Below are 20,309 nucleotides of genomic sequence, written 5' to 3' on the forward strand. Positions count from 1 at the left end.
AAAAATAATTTTGGTGGGCAAGTCCTGTTTAAAGTACCTTTAACATTAGTAAATTTTGAAAATTTTATCTTTGTTATATTATATATAGTTTGCACCAATTCAATGCCACCTTTGCCCCTAAAATGATAAAGTTGCCACATATGACAGAGGCTTGGCAGCTATGAGGGAAGAAAGGCACAGGTGGTTGGCAGAGTTACCTAGTGTCTTTAAGAGAGCAGGCAAAAAAAAAAACTACAAAAGAAAAGTCAATTAGTTAACTGTTTGATCCACTTACTTCAACATTATCTATTTATTTACAATGAAATATCTGCCATAATGGTTCACATTTATTGAATTGCATCATTAGCATTAGCAGCTTCTCTCTTTAAACGGAAGAAAAAGTTGAGCGACCAGACGAAATGCTAAACAAGCACTGTTCACTTCTGACAAATAAACCATAAGAGAGGGTCAGTGGATGAAACAATTTATCACTGTCCTCTTTTTCCTTCCTAATCTGCACCACATCGTCCTGTGTAACAAATGTTTTATCCCCAGTTAGAGGTCCTCTACAATGAGCTCATGGCTGAAGTTGACATGGTCCTCATCTCTCTGGGAGTGCCAGGAAGGGGAGAGAGGGGGGGCATCACAGTGCCTCTAGTATCCATACTTTGCATTCAAATGGGTCTTTCCATCTCCTGACTGATCTGTAAAAAGCAGTAAGTACACATGAATATAGATACTTCTTAATGATTTTTTGGTGAAATAAAGTAATCATGCCTTTACAGTTTGCATTTCAGGTGATAATATATATTTTGAATTTTGCAAGTATTAGAAATAAATCCAAAAAGTCCTTGCCATAGATATATTGATGTCAGTTAATAATGAATGATCTAATAAAAGCAGTGCAGACTATTATAATATTAAAGATCTCCATATTTGTAAAAGAGAAGAAAAGTTATTTCCAATTAATAAAAAATTTGATCAACCATTGTAAAATGGGGACTAATTTCAGGCCCTACAATAAACTTATTACATATTTTGGTGAACACCAAAAATCAATTTTAGTAAATGGAACATGGATTAAGACTACAGACTCATGGATATATTCATATAAATATAATTAATCAAGTTAAATAATTAAATATTATATCTTGGACAGCAAACCAAGGAAAGGAGTTGTGACAATCAGAGGAAGAGAGAAAGTTAATAAAACTAACCAGATGGGGGCAGCCATACTTGGAAATCAGGATCATCTTCAGGGTAAGAGGATTTATCCTCACTGCCTCTGGGCTTTTTGGGTCTCTAAAAAACATACAAATATAATCATAAGATGAACAGAATTAATATTTAATAAGAATGCATGAAGAATTTACTGAAAAGTACTCAACATTTAATTCAAATAGGATTAATAAGGACAAAGTATATACATATATTTGGTCACAAAACAATATACTGAAATGTTAAAAAACAAAGCCAATGAGCCATTTTTTTTTAAATTTAAAAATCAAATTAATTCTGATGCATCAATACAACAAATCTAGAAATTAAGAATTATTTATTCAATAACAATACTTTCACATTGTCAATCCAGTATTTACAACCAAAATCAGTGGAGAGTTTATTATTACCTGTCTTCTTTTCTCCTCTGTTTTTCTTTTCACAGCTTGTGCTTTAATTTCTGGTGAAGGTTGCTGGTTTGTTTCTTCATCATTTGAAGTCCTTGCTAAAATTGGAGAAAATTTGTTTTACAGTCAAAAAAGAGACTGGGTTGAAAAGTTTGGACTATAAGCTGACATGTATAAAATTTGCACTATAAGTTGACATATATAAACACTATGTCTCTAATACATCTTATACCTGCTAAAGTTCCATATGAAAGCACAAAAACTGAGTTCAAATCTCCAGAGCAGCAAAACAGGTCTATTCTCAAATATACCATTTAACATCTGCTCTTTTTCCACTGTCTCCTTAAGATCCATTGCATTCTCAGTTGGCATTAAAGTTTTCTCATCTGTAATTTCTGCTTTTGCATCTGAATCTCTTGCAACCTCTTCTTCTTCCTCCTCCTCCTCCTCTACTTCCTCAGTGTCACCAGACACTTTTTCTGATATTTTTGGTGGTGCATTGCTCTGCAGAAAATAAAACAGACTGATTAAACAGAGGTGCATATTTAGCAAACCAAGATGACTAAATGATCAAATTGGACCATACTATTAATTAAACCGTTTGGTGCACTGATCTGCAGAAAATAAAAAGCACAATGATTAAATCAAGGTACTTACTTGAGAAACCAATATGATTTTAAATTATCACATTTGACCAAAATACTGTTTAAACCAATTATAAATGAGTTCTCCACAGAAAAAGTTGTATTGCTCTACAGAAAATAAAAACAGACTGAGAAGGTGCATACATACTTTAAATACCAATACTGCTTGAAATCATTACAGTTATACTTCGCCCTTAATATTGATTAAATTGATATATTATTTACCCCTAGATAACCCCATCAAAGGTAGGGTTATTATAACGATGCATATGTTTATCAAGAATAAATATTAGAAGTGTTCAATTTATAAACTGTATCAATCGCCAGTGCTTTAGAGTATATTTTCTCTGTTCTGAAGATAAATACAATGCCACCCAGATATGGTATTAATATTTAACTGTTACAAGGTTATAACCAGACAAACACAAAACAAACATAGTGAAAGAAACAGATTCAATGGCATCCAGAACATATAGCATATCTCAAATATGTATACACACTACCTACCGAAACATCTCTATTCATTCTTATTACCTTAGGTGGTGGAGGCTTTAGTGATGTAGGCACTGGGGTAGCTTTCCTCTTCCCAAACATGGGCATGGTCATTTTTGGAGGAGGCTGGTCTGGTTTAGGGACCACTACAGACCTAATGGTATGTGAATTTATGAGATAACATTTACACAAATTTTTTATTAGTATTAGAGTAATCATTATGCAAAAACCAACAATTGATTTATAATAATTTTCTCAAAATCAATTTCCCTTCAAAGGAAGTAATCTATTAGCCAAAGGCAACATATTAAAAAAAGGATTTACCACAATATCAACATAATATGCTTTACAAGAAAATTGTATTATATTTTTACTGTAACTAAAAAGGAGTCGTAATGGTAGTGAAACCTAAAAAACAACACAACACTTCCATCTATGTATTTGTGTGCTGTACTATGTACAACTTTGAAAAATATAAATCAATTCTACATTTATCTTTCAAATTTGAATAAATACTGACATAAATATTATACCAACATACTTTTTAACTTCAGGCATATTTGCTGGCTTAGCAATATTTGCCATTTTTGTTAATTTAGCCTGTTCTTGTTTCAGTTCTATCAAACGTCTTTTGAGGCTCATTTTGGTCTTCGTGTCCATGACTCCTGATTTAATGGCTGACATGTAAGCATCCAGGGCATCTACATCTTCTGCCATAATTTTATCTTGCTCTGAAACATAACAACAGTTTTTAACTCAGGACTCGAATCAATAACACAAACATTCTTCTTGGTGAATTTGAATATCACACAAATAACTCTTAGAAAGGAAATATATAGGACTGAACTGGATGCATTCAAGACAAATAAATCTAAATATTTTTAAAGTCTGATAAAGCTCAACAATGGGTAGTAATATATCTGCATACATCAAGGCTGTCTCTCCTGTTCTCTAACATCAAATGATGACAAAATTTAACTGTTTCTAAAAAAGTTGTTTTTTTACTTTTGACCCTAAATCCATAAACTTCACTATTTCTAATGAAATAAAAATGGTTATTCCAAGTCATGGTATCCTATCTTTGGCATCATAGCTGATAACCTATTCGAACCTATAAACAGCAATCAAGATAGATATGCCTGTCATAAGTAATTAATGCTGTTAGACTGCATCAAGACAGGTAGGAGTGCACAATGAGGCCTCCAAAGTTTAAATTTTTTAAGATGTAAAATGCACTGGTATAAATATCTATAGCAGAGAGACAGATCTGATATCTTTGAAAAATAAACAGTTAAAATACTACTAACTTTATCAAACCTGTATAACAGATATAACTGACTGTTCTTAAAAAGTTTATAGAAATGAGGTGAATAATCTGCTTAAAATACTCAGTGCCTGTGTTTTCTATACTTCATTCCTAAATGTTGAAAATTATTCATTCAGTCAGACCACTGCTATCTGGAAGGGTTTTCTATAAATTTAAATTTAAGTTAGTTCATCCCAAAATAACCTGTGTGATCTCTCCCAATAAATGGATGGGAACTTAAGCAACTTAAAATAAGTAATGATTCTTTATGTTTTAAACTAGATGTACTGATGTCATATAATGTAAGCCAATCAGAACACTCCTTTATTGTGATTTTTTTAATTGCTCCATAACCTGTCTTTTGTCTGTTTTGACATTTCAGAATACAACAGTGAACTGGATTGAAAAGAATAAATAAAAAACTCCACTCAACCATATCTTAAGAGTACTTAAGATACTCTCACATTAACCATCCATGTCACCTTCACATTCTTCAGCCTAATCCATTGTTCTCTGTCCTCAAATTTTGCTGTTTTTTCCTTTTTGCCTAACAATTGATCCAGATTCAATGATTAAATCACTATTCATTTATAAAAAATAAAGCAAATCTGCCAAAATTGTTTTTCTAACACAAACAAAAGATTAATCCTCTGTTGTTTTTAAGCAGGAAATGAGATTGGTGTGATAGATATAAGTTGGCCAACGTCAACTGACAGTTTTTGGTGTTTACCTTATCCAGTAAAATACTGAATTATTCAATCTTTTTCAGATTGCCCATTCACTATATTTACCCTGCAAAGATACATAACAAATGAATACTGCAGGTACCCTCTTTAAAGAGATAAGGATTTAATAGAATTATTGACACATCTGCCATGCTCATTAATGTCTAAAAAATACTCCTCTCATTTTTTTCATTAAATAAAAAAACATCAACAGGATAAAAAAAGATAGGCATCTAACATGGACCCTGTATAATGTATTATCAGTTTCAGAAAAGGGCAGAAACATACTGATAGCAGAGGTTTTTCAGTCATCTTTGAAACTGAGGCAGATACTTTTTAGGAGGCTGACCCCCTCTGAGCAGAATATTATTATATTATATTATTATATATATTAATATATTACTGTAATTATTATCTTTCTATGTAATAGTACCTTCTTTTGCTTTATTCAATTTCCCTTGAATCTCTTGCATTTCATTTTCGACCTGCTGCAATTTTTCCGTTAGGGATTCATAGGTCTCTGCCTTTTCTTCATTCTTCCCCACTTTTGCCATTCTCTGCTGCCTTTTTTTCTCGATTGTTCCTGTTCTGTCCAAGTAGATGTCTTCATCACTGTCGTAGAAGTCATCTTCTTCCCAGTTCTTCTTCTTTTTCTTTCTACCTTCTGAAATTGTAAGGGAAATCAACTGAAATCCTCACATTATAACCACGTCAAGAATTCTATATAGAATAATACAAGACACTATAGAAGTATATCTGGGATGGTAATGTAACAAACCATTAGAGACTGCCAATTGTCTGTTAAGAGGCTGAAATTCATTTGTGCATCATTTTTGGCTATTTTTCTACCAAAAAAACAGTTGTCATTTTAATACTTGCCATTGTTTAAATCCAATCATGTACTTTTATTTTCTGTATGACCTACATGCAACAGCTAAGCAAATATGTATTGTGACAATAAAAAGAAATGAATTCTAGCTATTCACACCTTTCATCAAAGAAAAATTCAGCTTGACAAGATAATATTTTAAAACATCAAATGACATTATGAAAATATGACATTTTTTGTCAAACAAAACAACTGGTAAGGAGAAATAAAAATGTCTTATTCTTCAGCACAACTAGTGGTCCTTAAAATTCCTAACCATTTTGAATACAATGCACTTAAGTATGTTCAGTATTATCTTCTGCAAAACTACACACAAAGAGTACAAAAACTGAGTTTTTTTATTTGAAATATATATAAGAGAATAACAATATTAAAGAGTGTTTAATATCTAGAGTGTAATGTTTTAATTTTCACTATGATTTTGTTTGAACTGGTGAGAAGAAAAAAACTCAAGCATGAACTTTGTCTCCATCAGCACCAGGTCAGTGAATTTCTAATCCTGACTGTCCACCCTGTCATGATAAATTAAAGAGCTACGTGCCAAACTAGTATGTGAGATATGAAAGGTTTAAACCCTAAGAATTTGCATAAGCATTACCTACGTATATTTCCACGGAAGTAGACTTGACATGACTGAAATTTATCTTAAATTCTAAGACATGCTTGAAATCCCCTTTTCAATCAGATCAATTGGTGATGTCAATCTACTTCCTTTTCCTAAGAGGTTGTCATGTCCAAGAAAAAAGTTACAGTTCTCATTAATAATCCATTCAATCATCTTTTCCAAAACCTACACATAAACATAAATAAGAAATAAGATCCTGATATATGAAGGTTTCATTCGTGATCATCATGTGTGCCTTCACATGGTACACATAAGGTTATGAAAAAAAGCAAAGCGCTCAATATACTTCCTTTTAATGCCATAGACAAAGAGGTGCCTACTGAAGTTTGGGTCAAAAACTTTTTACTGACCCTTAAGAAAACCAGGCTCTAAGAATATACTGGTGTCTAGTAACTTAAAAAACAACAACAAACTTTACAAGCCCTTCTTTTTCTTTCTACCTTAGCATGGGGTCAGTGTTAATTCTGCAGACTGTTATACAAATATTTAAAACTTTTCAATTCCCCATGGCAATTTTTTAATAGAATGAGGAGAGATGTGCAACTGGTACATTATTCGAGACATAAGTTGCATTAAGTTTAAGATAATGAGTAGGTTATAATCACTTAACATAAAACCACCTCATATTTCTTCTAATTTTTAAAGGTTTTCAGTATGTTTAGTGTTTTTTAATTTGACCAAATGAAAAAAAATTTATTCAGTTAAAAAGAACAACAGGGGAGTTTTCCATAAAAAGAATAAAGTTAATTAAAAAAATGAAAGAAATAATAAGAGCAATATGTTCCTTTTTTTTAGTTTTCAGAGGGTTTTCTGAAGGTTGATATAGTTATAAATAGCCACGTGTACCATTTGCCATTTTCTTTTCCAAGAGTGTGACACCAAATTGTGAATTTTACAGATACTCTATTTTTAAAGAAATAATTTCTTAAAATTAGAACATTACCACTGAGTGGTAGCAACAAAATTAAAAGGCAGGCTACTCTTTAGTTCTATGCAGTAAAAACATCAACAATGGTATATATATATATATATATATATTTTTTTTTTTTTTAAATTATTAAATTATGTATCTGAAAGTTTTATCATTTTTGCCAATTGAAAATATCAAGTCATTACCGTACATACTCAGAAATAAGTACAGCTGACAGAAGTAGGGAATCAGATCACTGCCCTTATCATGCAGACATGTTACAAAGTCTGTTCTTTGTGGATCCAGATTTTATTTACAGTCTCTCCTCCTGGGGGGGGGGGGGTTTGAAGATTCAAATTTTGCACAGTGCAGGCCTTTTCCTGACAAAAAGGCCAATTAGTTTGAACAGCTCGCCCCCCCCCCCCCCCCCATCCCCTCCTGGCTAGGGGCTTAGACCAACTAAGAGTAATCAGCCTTTCCTGATACAACAGCACACTCTTGTAACGAAATGACTTGTGACCCAGATATGGGGAAGATTAACTTGCCATTAAATTTTGTTTGAGAAAGAGCCTCCTAACACTGAAAAATAGCCAGATTATTCATAACAGATTTCCCTTGTTAAATTTGGCATCTAATCAGGATGAAACACAGTGAAAATCTGGAACAACACACAAGATCTGCTGGGCATTGCACTGATAGTTAGTTTATAGTACAATCTGTCTATCAATGTCTGCCAAAATTTTGTGATTAATTACCAATAGGCATGCAGCCTGTCCATGCTTCTGCAGCATGAACAGTATGAAGAATTAAACTTACCATGTGTGGATGCTCTCAAAACTCCGTGTCTGTCCAGTATTCTGCAGGCTTCAAGTGCACATGCCACCACAGCATCTTTCCTCTTCCCTGTCACCGTGGCCTCAGCATACATGGGTTCTCCAGTTGGTAAGTCCAGAGGGAGCCTGTAACAGAAAAATGATTCAAATATGGGACAATCATAACATGAAAAAATATATATATGTATTTTTTTTTTACATGTTAAAAACATATTTCATCCTTATTATTTTCATTGTTTTGCTTTGTAATTTATATTTTTGATATTAAGAAAAAGATTTAACAGATAAGTACACAAGGAACTTAATTATCTACACTTAAAATGATGAATAAAAATCAGTTTCCAAAGTAGAAAAAATACTGAAAAAAAAGCAGAAAGAAAATACTGATTCAAATATTGATTATCTGCTTACTCCACTCTACAGCAGTGCTTGCCTCTTCCCAGATCTTCTAATTCATATTCAGGCAAGTCACAGCCTATTAATGAAAAATCATGGCAATTATTTTCAAATCAGTTTCCTATACTTATACCGATGTAAAACAGGGCTGAACTGTACTTATAAAAAATGCCAATACTGCATAAGCAAATTTTACGATTTAGAATGAGTTATTCTGTACACAAAAAATATGTTTCTTGTGGCAGCAAAGATTCAAATGTATTTTAAGAAGCAAAGATATAAACTGTGCAAGAATGTAGCAAGTATAAGCATTACATACTTAAAGTGCTTATTTCTTTTCAAGGTCAACTTCAAGAGCAAAATGTATTTTATGCACAATACCTTCTCTTTCAAAAAAACCATTTAAGGCCTTTTTTGGATCATTGATATACAATTCCTCCCTTGTTGCAAGATCTATTTTATCATCATTCTCTTCATCTTCATCTTCTGCCTCTTCAGGAATGTCATCATCTAGAAAAATCACCCATTTATCTTAAAATTTAATATTGACAAAATATACATTTTAATATCTGATGTTGATTTAGTGTAATCTTGTTTCCCATAAAACCTAATGATGAGAAAACCAGCACTGAAAATGTCTACAATTTAATGAATATGTGACTTTAATTCTTAACCTTCAATATATAAAGATTGGATCATACATTCACAATAGGAGTCACTTCAGCTTTAGTTATAAATGGTATTATCTTGTTGCCTTACCTATTCCCCATGTGCATCCTTCACTTTCTGCAGCCACAAGATGTTTCTGTTTTTCTTCCACTGCATCAATACCAGCCTGTCTCAGTACCTCAATCTCTTTCTCCTGCTTAGCCTTCAGTTCTTTCAACTCTGTCACAGACAAGTCTGTTTCCTCTTCTCTGTCTTCTTCAGGACCCTGAATACACAAAGAGTGGGTTTGTTAAATGCATAATATTCTCTCCAGTTTAAAATGTAAAATCAACAATCAAATTTATCAATAAAAACCCATTACAGAGACTTCATGGTTATGCAAGCATATAAATTTTTTGCAAAACTCTGAAATAGATCTACCATTTACTTGTGCCAAAGCACATGAAGAATATCAAGCTGTTTTTTAAACAAACCATCACGTACTGCTACTCATATAATCACCAGCTTTTCTCTATAACTCAATGCCAAGAGGTGGCATGCTAATCTGTACATCTGACTGCATTCAGTGAAAGTCCCTGTGGAGCTGAATCAACCCACATAGAGCAATGGTTTTACTGGGAATGAACCACTTTACTTACTTGTAAAATGTTGAGTCGTGAACTTCCCCCAAATTTAACCATGTGACCTACACGTATGCGGTAGTAACGTCGAGGTTGTACCTTCACTTTGTTCACCCATGTGCCATGCGTACTGTCAAGGTCATACAAATACCAGCCTAGTTCATGCTTCTCATTTGGAACAGCACAGTACTGCATGACAGCATGATAGCGAGACAAAGATGGATGTTCCAATGTAATATCACAACTAGGAAGCCTGCCAACTACATGAAATGAACGTTTTGTTAAGTCAATCGAGTCTAAAATTAAACCGTTTTTAAGTACTTCAAATCCGTATTTTTTATCTGGGACACCACCCCATGGTGGCTCTTTGTAAGGAATTGGGGCTTTGAGAGCCGCCTGTTGCTCTGCAGGGGACAATGAAGGTTTTCTCATCTGATTGCCAGACGAAGACTGAGTGCCCGTTAAACTTAAAGGCTTTTTAACTTCTGAAATTTCACTCGGTTTCTGTCCCTCTTCACCCTTGGCCTTTGTCGTTCTATCAGACATTTCACGTTCTGCTGTTGCCAAGGCGTTCGACCGCTGAGGTCGGTGAAGTCCTGATTTATTTTGAAGAGTCAGAGGTTTTTGAAACATTGGAATCGATGGAGGGGGAGCCATTGCTGTTTCTGCCTCTGGCACGGGTATCGTTTTCGATGCCTTGCTATTCTCATTCTGTACATTATCTAGTTCAGTGGTTTCAGACATAGCCTTCACGTCAATACTGTCGTTTGTGTTGTTTACATTCATTGCTGTATCACCTCCAGCAGATAATATACTTCCCTCATTTTCTTCAGCGGTACTCGAAGACACCGTGTTCACGTTCTCCGCCATATTGTAAACTTCCTGTAAATAACGCGCCTCCAATCCAGGAGAGTTGCTCTTATTTGGGTTGTGAAGAAAAGGCGCTTAACTAATTCAAAACTCGATCAGCAGCTAGATTAGTTAAAAAGATTAAAAAAACAATGTTTGAAACTTATTACTGGAGTCTTATAAGAACTACATCGGTTACCAATCCGGCAAAGGATTTTATTTAATGTCTAAACTACCATTTTAAATCTTTTTAAAAATTAACATACCGGGAAACTTATTATAACTCGGTTTGAACCACAAAAGCAAACTAGAAATTCTTTTTATAGCAATTTTACACTTAGACACTGTAAAATAGAGAATCAGTGTAACAAATTTCATAGAGACGTTACTTTTATTGTTTATGCCTCAAAATTGCCTTTTTAGATAAAATCTGAAAGTAGGTCTACGGCTGACATTTTTATTCACAGTCTCTCCTAAATCTCCTCTTTTTCAAAGTATTTATGATCAACGTTTTTAAAATTCTAATGTGAAAAGTCTGTATTTTATTGCTGTAATTCTTAAGAATTTTCATATAATATTTGTAAAGTGCATCGAAACGTAGGGTCCTTAGAAAATGCACTGTGCTATAGGCCTACAAGAAATAATTTTTAGTACTGGTACTTGTAATATTTTATTTTTTATTTTATTTTTATTAAATGGTAGGATACACAGGCAGGTAACCGGCAGTTAGGGCCCAGGCGTTGAGGAATATCATGTAGGCCCTAACCCCCGGTGTCGGGATCTCTCTGTGATTACCGTTAGGCTACTTAATTGTCGTTATGTCCTAGCTACTAGGCCTCGTCCTGTTACCAGTAGGCTAGTTAGCTATCGGTACTAGGCCTTTTTGCGTAATAAAGTCATTTTTCTGCTGCTTTCAACCTTATTTCTGCCATATTATAATCAATAACAATTTAATAGGGGCATAGATATATGTTTCCACTAAATGATTTAGACCTGTGGTTGCTCAACAGACGTACACATATTTGTAAATTAAAGCTTTTCTAGCTGGGATTTTCGCGCCAAATCCAATTTTCTTCGAGAAAAAATATCCAACTCAAAAATATTTACTTGTCCCACCCTTGCACAATTTAACATTTGTAAAAAAAGATTTAAAATTCATCTGACGCAAAAAAGGTAAACGTGCACTGTGTTTACGTTTACAGCATATCATATTTTGATTTTTTTAATATACGTTTTTGACTATCTACCAGCACACGAGATGCAAGGTGGCAACTGACGACAGCAGTTTCTCAGAAAGGCATCAGGCAAATTGCCATTTAGGTATATCGAATAGCATCTGTTTCAATCGGCGTTTTAAGATAAATTTAAAATACAAAGTTTGCTGCTGACATTCAATACCAGCAACTATTTTTCTTTCAGTTTGCGCACTCTGATACCATGAAAAGTCACGGAAATTGTAGTGAAATTACCCCCTTCTCCCTTCCCCTTCTCCCTTCTCCCCTTCCACCCCCGGCGGTCTTGGTTGCCAAAAAAAGTAACGTGGCGTTAATTATTTAACGTGAATACCAAATATGCCTTTCTATGAAAATAATTTCAAAAGAACGAAAGGATGTTGCTGTATAGCATTGTCAGCCAAACTGTAGTCAATGGAACTCATCAGTTTGAATATGATCAAGGAAGTATATATATATATATATATATATATATATATATATATATATATATATATATATATATATATATCCTTTCCTTGGTCTGATAGGTTAAAGGGACCAATATAGCCAAAGCCTTAGTCAATGACACTTTATCTTAGTCAATAAGTTTGCTAGACTGAGGTGGTTACACTATTAGCAGGCTTACAATCTGATTAACATATAACCTATTTTGACATTTTGCTGTGATAATATTTTCTGCAATGACGTTTTTATAGTTCGGAATTGAGACCTTATTTAGTGTAATTTTCACTCCAAAGCCACGTAAACAGTGCCCTGAAACTACGGCTAATTTTTCCTGTCCCTTTAGATGTGACGATAAAACACTTATTCTTGACTTAAAAACATAAGTACAAGTCGTACACTACGTTTGAATTTACCATCACATTCAGGAATGATCTTTCACGAGGATCACGTTCCATGGATGATGGTTGGCAGGGTAGAGTACGGTTTTCGTTATAAAGTCAAGAAAACTATATTTATTGTTTTATATTTGTGTGTTTGGTTGAATTTTTTCTTAGGCGCTAATGAAGAATCCCATTAGAATTTCAACAACGAGTTTAGTATATCAATAAAGAATTATGCCTCGACCCCATCCCTTGTCAGATCGGCACTGCCTTTAAACAAGACTGAATGTAGTTGATTACTGTAAGGTGAAGTGCTATGTGAAAATTTACGTTACATTCAGTAACTTGTAAATAACTCATAAATACTGCGTGGTCAACCCATTTATGGAAACATTCTGTTTTTAATAGTACATCCATTGCAATCACAAAATATAATGATATATGAATAACATTGTGTTTAAACCAAAGTAGTTTAAAATATATATATTTTCATGAAATAAAACAACAACAACAATGCTCTGGGAAGAAACCAATTGACCCAACTCTGCTGAAACAAGTTCGATTTATATAGCTAAAGATTTAACAAAATAATCAGAGTTTAAAAAATCAAGGCTTTAATAGACCATACATTGGGCCTATCGTAATAATTTGAGAAAAGATAGTCCATCACATTCATTACTTTTTCGGATAATGTGTTTATTGAGGAGAATTTGTTTGTAAAAATTATCACAGAAGTTCAGTCTTTTTTGTGTTGAAAAACTTGACCATCAAGTTAAGATCCTTTGGTGTCTTCCCTCCTTTCTGCCTTCTCTAGCTACGCTGACTGAAGTGAGATTCTTGTAAGTAAATTGCCTAAATAAATACTGATTTCATAGTCTTAATTCCTATCCTAAAACACGTCATTTCATCACGATAATCACAGTTTAAGCTCACGGTCTGTTTATAAAGTTCCCACAAAGATCAGCAAGTTAAAATAGGCTCATGCAATTGTACAAACACAAATGGGCGTCAGCGTTAAATATTTCACGTTTGGACGCATCGGTATGGACAGTGTAGGCGACAACAGATGGAACCTTGGCAGTGACCCACATTTCAAAGGTGCAGCATGTAATGGTAGAACAAGCACCAGCTTACGCCCTTAGGTATTATCCGAAGCTTAACGAGGTATTTTTTCCATACAATGAATACGTAATCTTAGAAATTGTGCCAAAACTAATATATGCTATTGTAAAATATTCATGTGGAACAACTAAGGCTGGCATCAATGGAGCAACAGCTTGGCCAAGCTAAGTTGAAACGGATTTTGCGTGACAGCAAAGTTCAGTTCGAAAACAGTCAGATCAAGGTCATTAGATACTGACAGAAGATAACCTATTCTTACTCGAAAAGACCCGAACTTCAAAAAAGTTTAACCATCATTTTATATTAAAGGTTTGAACAAACGTTTTTGTTTTACTGTATTCAAAATGTCATGGATTTTTTTTGTTTTCGCAAAAAAAAGTAGGCAAGATTTTACCATAACCCTCATCATAATATTTGAAAGAATGTTTTGTTATTCAAATATAGCTTCTAAATCTGAAGTAAAGCAAATCTTATTGATTGAATCCCGCATATTTATACGCTCAATTATGGATACCAGGTCAGGCAAAACCTCTAACTCAACAATGTGCCTCTGCCGTTAATAGGAAGCTAACCATCCAGAATAAAAAAGGTCGCATCACATCTAAATGTTTAACCATGATTTTTCTCATTTCTTCAGCTATCTTCATCTAACATCTAAAATCGTTAGAAGTCATTCTTTAATCTACTTGTAAGAAATTCGATTTCATTTTGTGTTACCAAGTTCTACAGCATATGAAATTGGTGTAAGGCCTCTTTGGTATATCATAAATCAGACAACATCAAGCCAGCAGCTGAAACCACCGATATTCGCTCTTGCCCTGGGAGCCAAATATAAAGCATAAGACTACCCATTTCCTAACCCTTGCCCTTTGTTAAAAGAAGAATAATTTTCCGTTTGTTAGAACTTAAATGGTCTGATTATAAAATGGAGAGAGACACTGAATAAAAGCAGTGACGTTCAAAAATTTTAAAACTCCGTTTTGCTGTTAAAATGCGTAACATTCTCCTGGCTACATTCTCTTAAATGCTAAATCATTAATAAATTTAATTCTATATATAAGTGTTAACGATTTCCCAGACTGCTATCATTAATTATCTATGTTGAAACAGCATGCACCAAAACAACGGGACGAAACCATAACTAGGATGACCACAGTTTTTTTTAAGAGGCGACGTTATGGTTGGTCTAGATCTGCTTCCCAATACCAATGAAATTATCCCTATCCCGTGTTGAAAAGGTGTAAGTTCCATGGACCATGTAATACAGCAACCAACGAAGGGAAAGTGAACCCAACTCAATGGCGGCTAGGTGGTCATTTTGACATTAAGGATTATTTCAACCTTGAGTGACGCTTTTCGGATGGAATTTGGAGTATCGTCCTCTCGCGTTTGTCATAATTCACTCCATTCCTTTCGCCGGCGTGCAACATTGCATGGTTCAGGTTATTAGGCCTATATCGCTTAACCTCAAGCTAGTTATAATTAACTTCATTTCTAAAATTGCCTCTTTCATGAAGATTTTCTTTGTCTTTCGCTAGAAGCCCCTTTCCCGCTTGATCGCCTCGTAGACTTTCTTCTTTTCGGGAGAAATTGAACGACGTACCCGTCGAATTCGTTCGGGTGGATTTTCGGCCGTTTCCGGACTACGTTTTTTCCGAGTCGTAGATGGCGTAGGACCTAATGAATAATAATCAAATCATTTTATTGATATAAAGTTTTTGGCTGCATAAGCAAATTTACAAAGAATAGTAAAAGTTAAATGTACAGTTTCTTCAACCAATACTTTACCCTTTTATGTCTTTGTACAACTGATATTGCCTTGGTTAGACACTGGTAGAAAAACAGTTCAAATGAATACATCTGTTAATTGAAGAAACTGGATAAATCTTTCTTTGAATGAATCACAAAGACAGCTCAACACATGCGAATATTAATATTCAAATCAATAATACCGGCATTTTGATATAGTTTTCTTTAACTATCCTTCTTTAAACTTTTAAGAAGATAAATATATTTCTTATTTCAATGCGTACTTTTGCAAAAATAGCAATTTATCCAAATAAGTCGCTTTGACAAGAAATGGATGCATACATACATACATATAAATTGTTTCACCAAAACAAGTTGTATTAAGAACTCAGCAAACATATAAGTTATTCACAATAAGGGGAGGTAATGTAAACAATCATATTTTTACCACAGAATTTACCTAAACAGGAAAATTCATTTCATCATTTATGTTATATATTTCTCATTAGGCCTATATGTAAAAAAATTGTAATACTTTTCAAAGAATCTGCGCAAAATAATGTGTACCTTGAAGACCATGTTCTATTAAGCATTCCAACTTCGTAATAAATTTAACCGCAATTTCCATCAAGCCATCGTGTTTATCCAAATCAGCCAATTTGAGTTTCAATAACGTCAGTAATTTCACCACGTCTCCATCGGGCTCATAGAGGCTGGTTTCGCCGATGCAATCTTGAATAATTTTCAGCACACCGATCGTGACGTCCTGGAAGAGATTTAGAAAGGCACTAACTTGGGTGTTGAGGGACGCCATGGTCGCTTTCATGACCAAACCGACGTCACAAGAATGGGTGTGGTTCAACCACAGCTTTTCAGTGCGATAAAGATCTGTAAGATTTGAAATGAGACCAGTTCTGTTTCCGTCATCCAAAAAAGTTTTCAATTCCTCAGTTTTCGCAAAGAGAAGGTCGATCTCGGCGCTGTCAGCACAGGTAGTATTTCGCACAGCGCTCAAAAATTGTTGCATAAAATCCAAAATCCATTGAAAAGCACAGAGAATTTCGATAGTCCATTTGAGAATTCCTTTCACGAGACCGACCAGTCCACTTTCAACGCGTCGCCAATTCCATTGCACCTGTCTCCAATTTTTCAAGATGGTTCCGTAACCCTTGAACATGGCCGCCGTATCGTGAGACAACTTCAGCAGGAAACTGGGAAGGTCGGTCTGCATCGTCGACCACAGAGGATCTGAATATAATATAATATAATATAATATAATATAATATAATATAATATAATTCAGATTTGTTACAAATGCATCGATTAAATAAGAAATAGAATGTGTATATTCCCGGCTCATGCTCGCATTCGTGTTTTTTCGCGGTTCCTTACTCCCCTTCTGTGTGTTCTGTTTCATACAATATTGAATGCTGAATGCCTGTGTCTATTCTCTTGTTTTAAGAAACTGACAACGTTTTTTTTTTTCGTTTTTCTTTCGTTGTAACTCTATTCTTCGTGTTGAAATGTTAATTAGTTATAAACTGTCCATAACCTACATAAATTTATGACAACTTACGGCTGCCCTACCTATGTGATAGTAGCCCGATTGCTATAATCGAGACAGTACATACATTTATTACAAGGAAACATCAGCAATTTTTTCCTATTTCTTTTTTCCTTTCTTTTTATAGGAATTCAAATTTATTGTAACTCAAGCCAACTGATAGTTTCAAAAGGCGCAATTAAGTTGCCGCTATATAATAAGACTTTAGACTATTTGATTATCTGTGTATATCATTGCGTGATGAACTTCAAAGGCAAATGAATAATTAAAGCGTAAGAAGGTTTGCGAAAAGCACGTTATTTACCCATTTTTGCATAAGGGTGCGTTTTGTCACATATGTCTTTTTGCTAATATCTTTATATAAAGTATGTATATGATAGTACGTGAGGCGCTTTTTTATTTATTTATTTATTTATTTATTTATTTATTTATTTATTCATTTATTTTATATTTTGGTGACTTCTAATGATTCAAAGTTTAAATGGGGATGTAGGCAGTTTAAAAAAGCTAGACCGTTCGGTGTCCAAAACGAAAGAAATGGCAGATATCAGGGCAGACATTCTGAATGATCTTGATGGTTCACTTAAATTACCCCGATATGATATGTGTCCGCATTTTCAAGTTGGAAGTACTTATAGGCTTCCATAAACCAATCTAGAAATGCTAACCGCTAATTTTCTTTGTATCTTTGATCTTTGTATTACGAAAGATATGGAATTCAAATTAAAATCAGGATGGTTGAAATTGCCATTTTTTCTGTTCCAAAACGAGTTTTGTGGCGTATAATATACAATAATACAGTTTAAAGATTTTGGAGTAAGTTTGATAATGCATTTAAAACAAGACAAATCTAGTTATCTGGGGTGTCACACCAGCTACAGGAGCTCACAGTCTGGAGTAAAAATGTTGAATATCAAGTATTCACGCGTAAATAAAGTACGTCTTATCAATTCCCATAGATCTACCTGTGAAGGCATGAGAAATTTAAGATAACATCTTTAGGAAATACACTTGTATAGAATAATTATTAACAGTTATTTGTTTTCAACTGATATAATTTAAAGTTATCAGCTTGTACCGGTTTCCATCTAAAAAAAATCAGAAATATAGGCCGAGGTCTCAAACCAATGGCGTCATACCAGTTATATTAACCACACAAACCTTATCCTGTAAAAAGTGCCCTTTATCAATAAAACTTTACTTAAAAATATTATTTCTAATTTTGACAGACAATCTTTTTATATAAAGAGCGGATATAGCAGGAAATATTTTTGAATTTGGGGTGCGCTTAGTGAATTTTCAGTTTACCATTATATACTGCTTCAACCATTAAGATCAATGTTACTTTGCAGCCCGTATATACAAAATAATTCAAAACCTGAACGCGAACATATATGTATAATGGATACGTGAGGCTAGTAAAGAGGGTTTCCACACAGCCAGAATGGACATATTAACTCACTCTACAAAAAGAATTACATTATTTATTTATCATTAACTTGTAGAATTTGATCATCCTTGATACAGTTCATTAGGCCTAAAAATATCCAATAATTAATAGATATACGTGGTACGTAACTTCCTTTTTGCCTTCAAAATTCTTCAGAATAACCCTTCGATTTGCCAAACTCGGAAGGGTTCCATAACAAGTAATATATATTCAACTGCCAAATTTTCTATAGTTTTAAATTCTTTAAAAACTACATAGAAGACAAAATCAAACAAAGCAATTTTCAAAATGATCCTAGAAATTAGTACACTATACTTAATCATTGCAGTTGAATTTGAGGCATAAATAAGTAAACCGCAGTGTCTTCTGTGTCAAAGTTAATCCAATCTCATCTGTTGACTCCGCAAAGGATTTTATGAGATGTGACCACGATTCCAATGCACGATAGAGGCCTGCAGCCAACATAATTAAGGCACACGAATCTTTGGCAATTTGTTAAATTGATAAAATGTGAGTCTTAGTTGATTGAACATGTAGAGCAAAGTACACATTAACATACTATATGTGACGCATACGTTTTGTGTATGGAAGATGGCGACTCAAAGCCATATTGGACACGTAACATCCGTCGCCATTTGTCGAATAAAATACACTTGACTTTCGTTTATTTATCAGAACTATCATTGTTAAAGTTTAAATTTGGTCTACTATTTACACAGCTTTAATTTAGTTTTTTTTTTTTAATGAAATTTTATTCAAAAATTATACTACAATAAATGACAAAATCAATCTCAGTTACACACAGAAAGTCTACAAGCAATTGATTTATCTTCATGTTAAGGGTTCATATACCCCCACATTCAGCACATTAAAGAGAAGTTTTAAAATAATAAAGCTGTACTTACGCAATGTCAGAGTGGCAGAGCGCTTGGAACTTGTTGGGGCAGAGTTGCAGTTGACGTTGGCCAGGTGAAGAAAGATCCATATCAGCACCCATAGTGCGGCCAAGCGGCCGTTCATATCCCGTCCCACCTACAGCTTGCTTTTATTTCTAAGCCGAAATTAAAATCACCAGGCGTCCTCAAACACTCGCTTACTGTTCAAGAACAACCGGTAGTTTGGTAAAAAGCGAACAACTATGATGTTGGAGTGTAACATTAACAGCACTGAAAATGTGACAGAGTGGGCGGTGCGCTTAGGTCTTTATAGACTGCTGACGCAAACCCGCATTGCTGAATATTTGACATATATTTGCCTGCTTCAGCCATTCACGCTATTGATTCATGATATTAAGGAGGAGGAAAACGGTTTGCTTTACGTATGTTCACTCCAAACGTCTCAATCCTCAGAGATTACTGTAAAAAACATGATTTTAATCGTCCTCTATGTGTACAAAACATGTTGTGCCATCAAACGTCATTTTATTCCAGGAGTTCCAGGAATTGGTGGGCGTTGATTAAATTTTGACAGACTGGATACTAACAGCTAACAAATAAAAAAAATTGGTCAAAACAAATACTGTAGCCCCTACACAAAACTATATCAGTGAAAGTGATAGTGAAATGACATCAGTTTTATGTTGAGACAAATATGAAATTCAAATTTTCAAAGGGTTCGGAAAAGTGGAATGCTTTAAAGATGATAACCGGTTGTCCGTTGCAGTTTTGCATTTGAATGAAGAGACACTTAGTACAACTGCAACTTCAAGTACAACTGCAACTGCAACTTCAAGGCCATATACACATTATTTAATTACTTCGAAATAACTTTCTTTTTGACAAATTGCATTTGATTATAATTTTT

At 34.0% G+C, this 20,309-nt stretch overlaps 2 protein-coding genes across 2 annotated transcripts; both read right to left on the reverse strand.

The window, feature by feature from the left end:
* Nucleotides 1-253: 253 nt before the first annotated feature.
* LOC106161826 (kanadaptin) lies at nucleotides 254-10,607 on the reverse strand. Its single transcript, XM_013538856.2, has 12 exons — nucleotides 9,732-10,607; nucleotides 9,184-9,358; nucleotides 8,806-8,934; nucleotides 8,440-8,503; nucleotides 8,012-8,154; nucleotides 5,205-5,435; nucleotides 3,282-3,471; nucleotides 2,783-2,894; nucleotides 1,916-2,108; nucleotides 1,608-1,702; nucleotides 1,197-1,281; nucleotides 254-683 (listed from the first exon to the last, which is right to left on the reverse strand). The coding sequence occupies exons 1-12, from the start codon at nucleotides 10,581-10,583 to the stop codon at nucleotides 634-636; spliced, it is 2,319 nt and encodes a 772-aa protein (XP_013394310.2). The 5' UTR covers nucleotides 10,584-10,607; the 3' UTR covers nucleotides 254-633.
* A 2,377-nt stretch (nucleotides 10,608-12,984) lies between these two features.
* LOC106161867 (uncharacterized) lies at nucleotides 12,985-19,682 on the reverse strand. The gene is made up of 3 exons (XM_013538938.2): nucleotides 19,412-19,682; nucleotides 16,060-16,740; nucleotides 12,985-15,420 (listed from the first exon to the last, which is right to left on the reverse strand). The coding sequence occupies exons 1-3, from the start codon at nucleotides 19,524-19,526 to the stop codon at nucleotides 15,278-15,280; spliced, it is 939 nt and encodes a 312-aa protein (XP_013394392.1). The 5' UTR covers nucleotides 19,527-19,682; the 3' UTR covers nucleotides 12,985-15,277.
* Between the last annotated feature and the right edge of the window lie 627 nt (nucleotides 19,683-20,309).

This window comes from Lingula anatina, chromosome 2 (genome assembly GCF_051362555.1).
Source record: "Lingula anatina isolate TDL-2025a chromosome 2, LinAna3.0, whole genome shotgun sequence".
Lineage (NCBI taxonomy): Eukaryota > Metazoa > Brachiopoda > Lingulata > Lingulida > Lingulidae > Lingula > Lingula anatina.

Coding starts and splice junctions, on each gene's coding strand:
- LOC106161826 (XM_013538856.2), bottom strand. CDS start 10,583: ATGGCGGAGAACGTGAACACGGTGTCTTCGAGTACCGCTGAAGAAAAT. Junction 9,359..9,731: donor CACGACTCAACATTTTACAA/GTAAGTAAAGTG, acceptor TTGTGTATTCAG/GGTCCTGAAGAAGACAGAGA. Junction 8,155..8,439: donor AAGCACTGCTGTAGAGTGGA/GTAAGCAGATAA, acceptor TTTCTGTTACAG/GCTCCCTCTGGACTTACCAA.
- LOC106161867 (XM_013538938.2), bottom strand. CDS start 19,526: ATGAACGGCCGCTTGGCCGCACTATGGGTGCTGATATGGATCTTTCTT. Junction 16,741..19,411: donor CTCTGCCACTCTGACATTGC/GTAAGTACAGCT, acceptor TATTATATTCAG/ATCCTCTGTGGTCGACGATG. Junction 15,421..16,059: donor AATAGAACATGGTCTTCAAG/GTACACATTATT, acceptor ATTATTCATTAG/GTCCTACGCCATCTACGACT.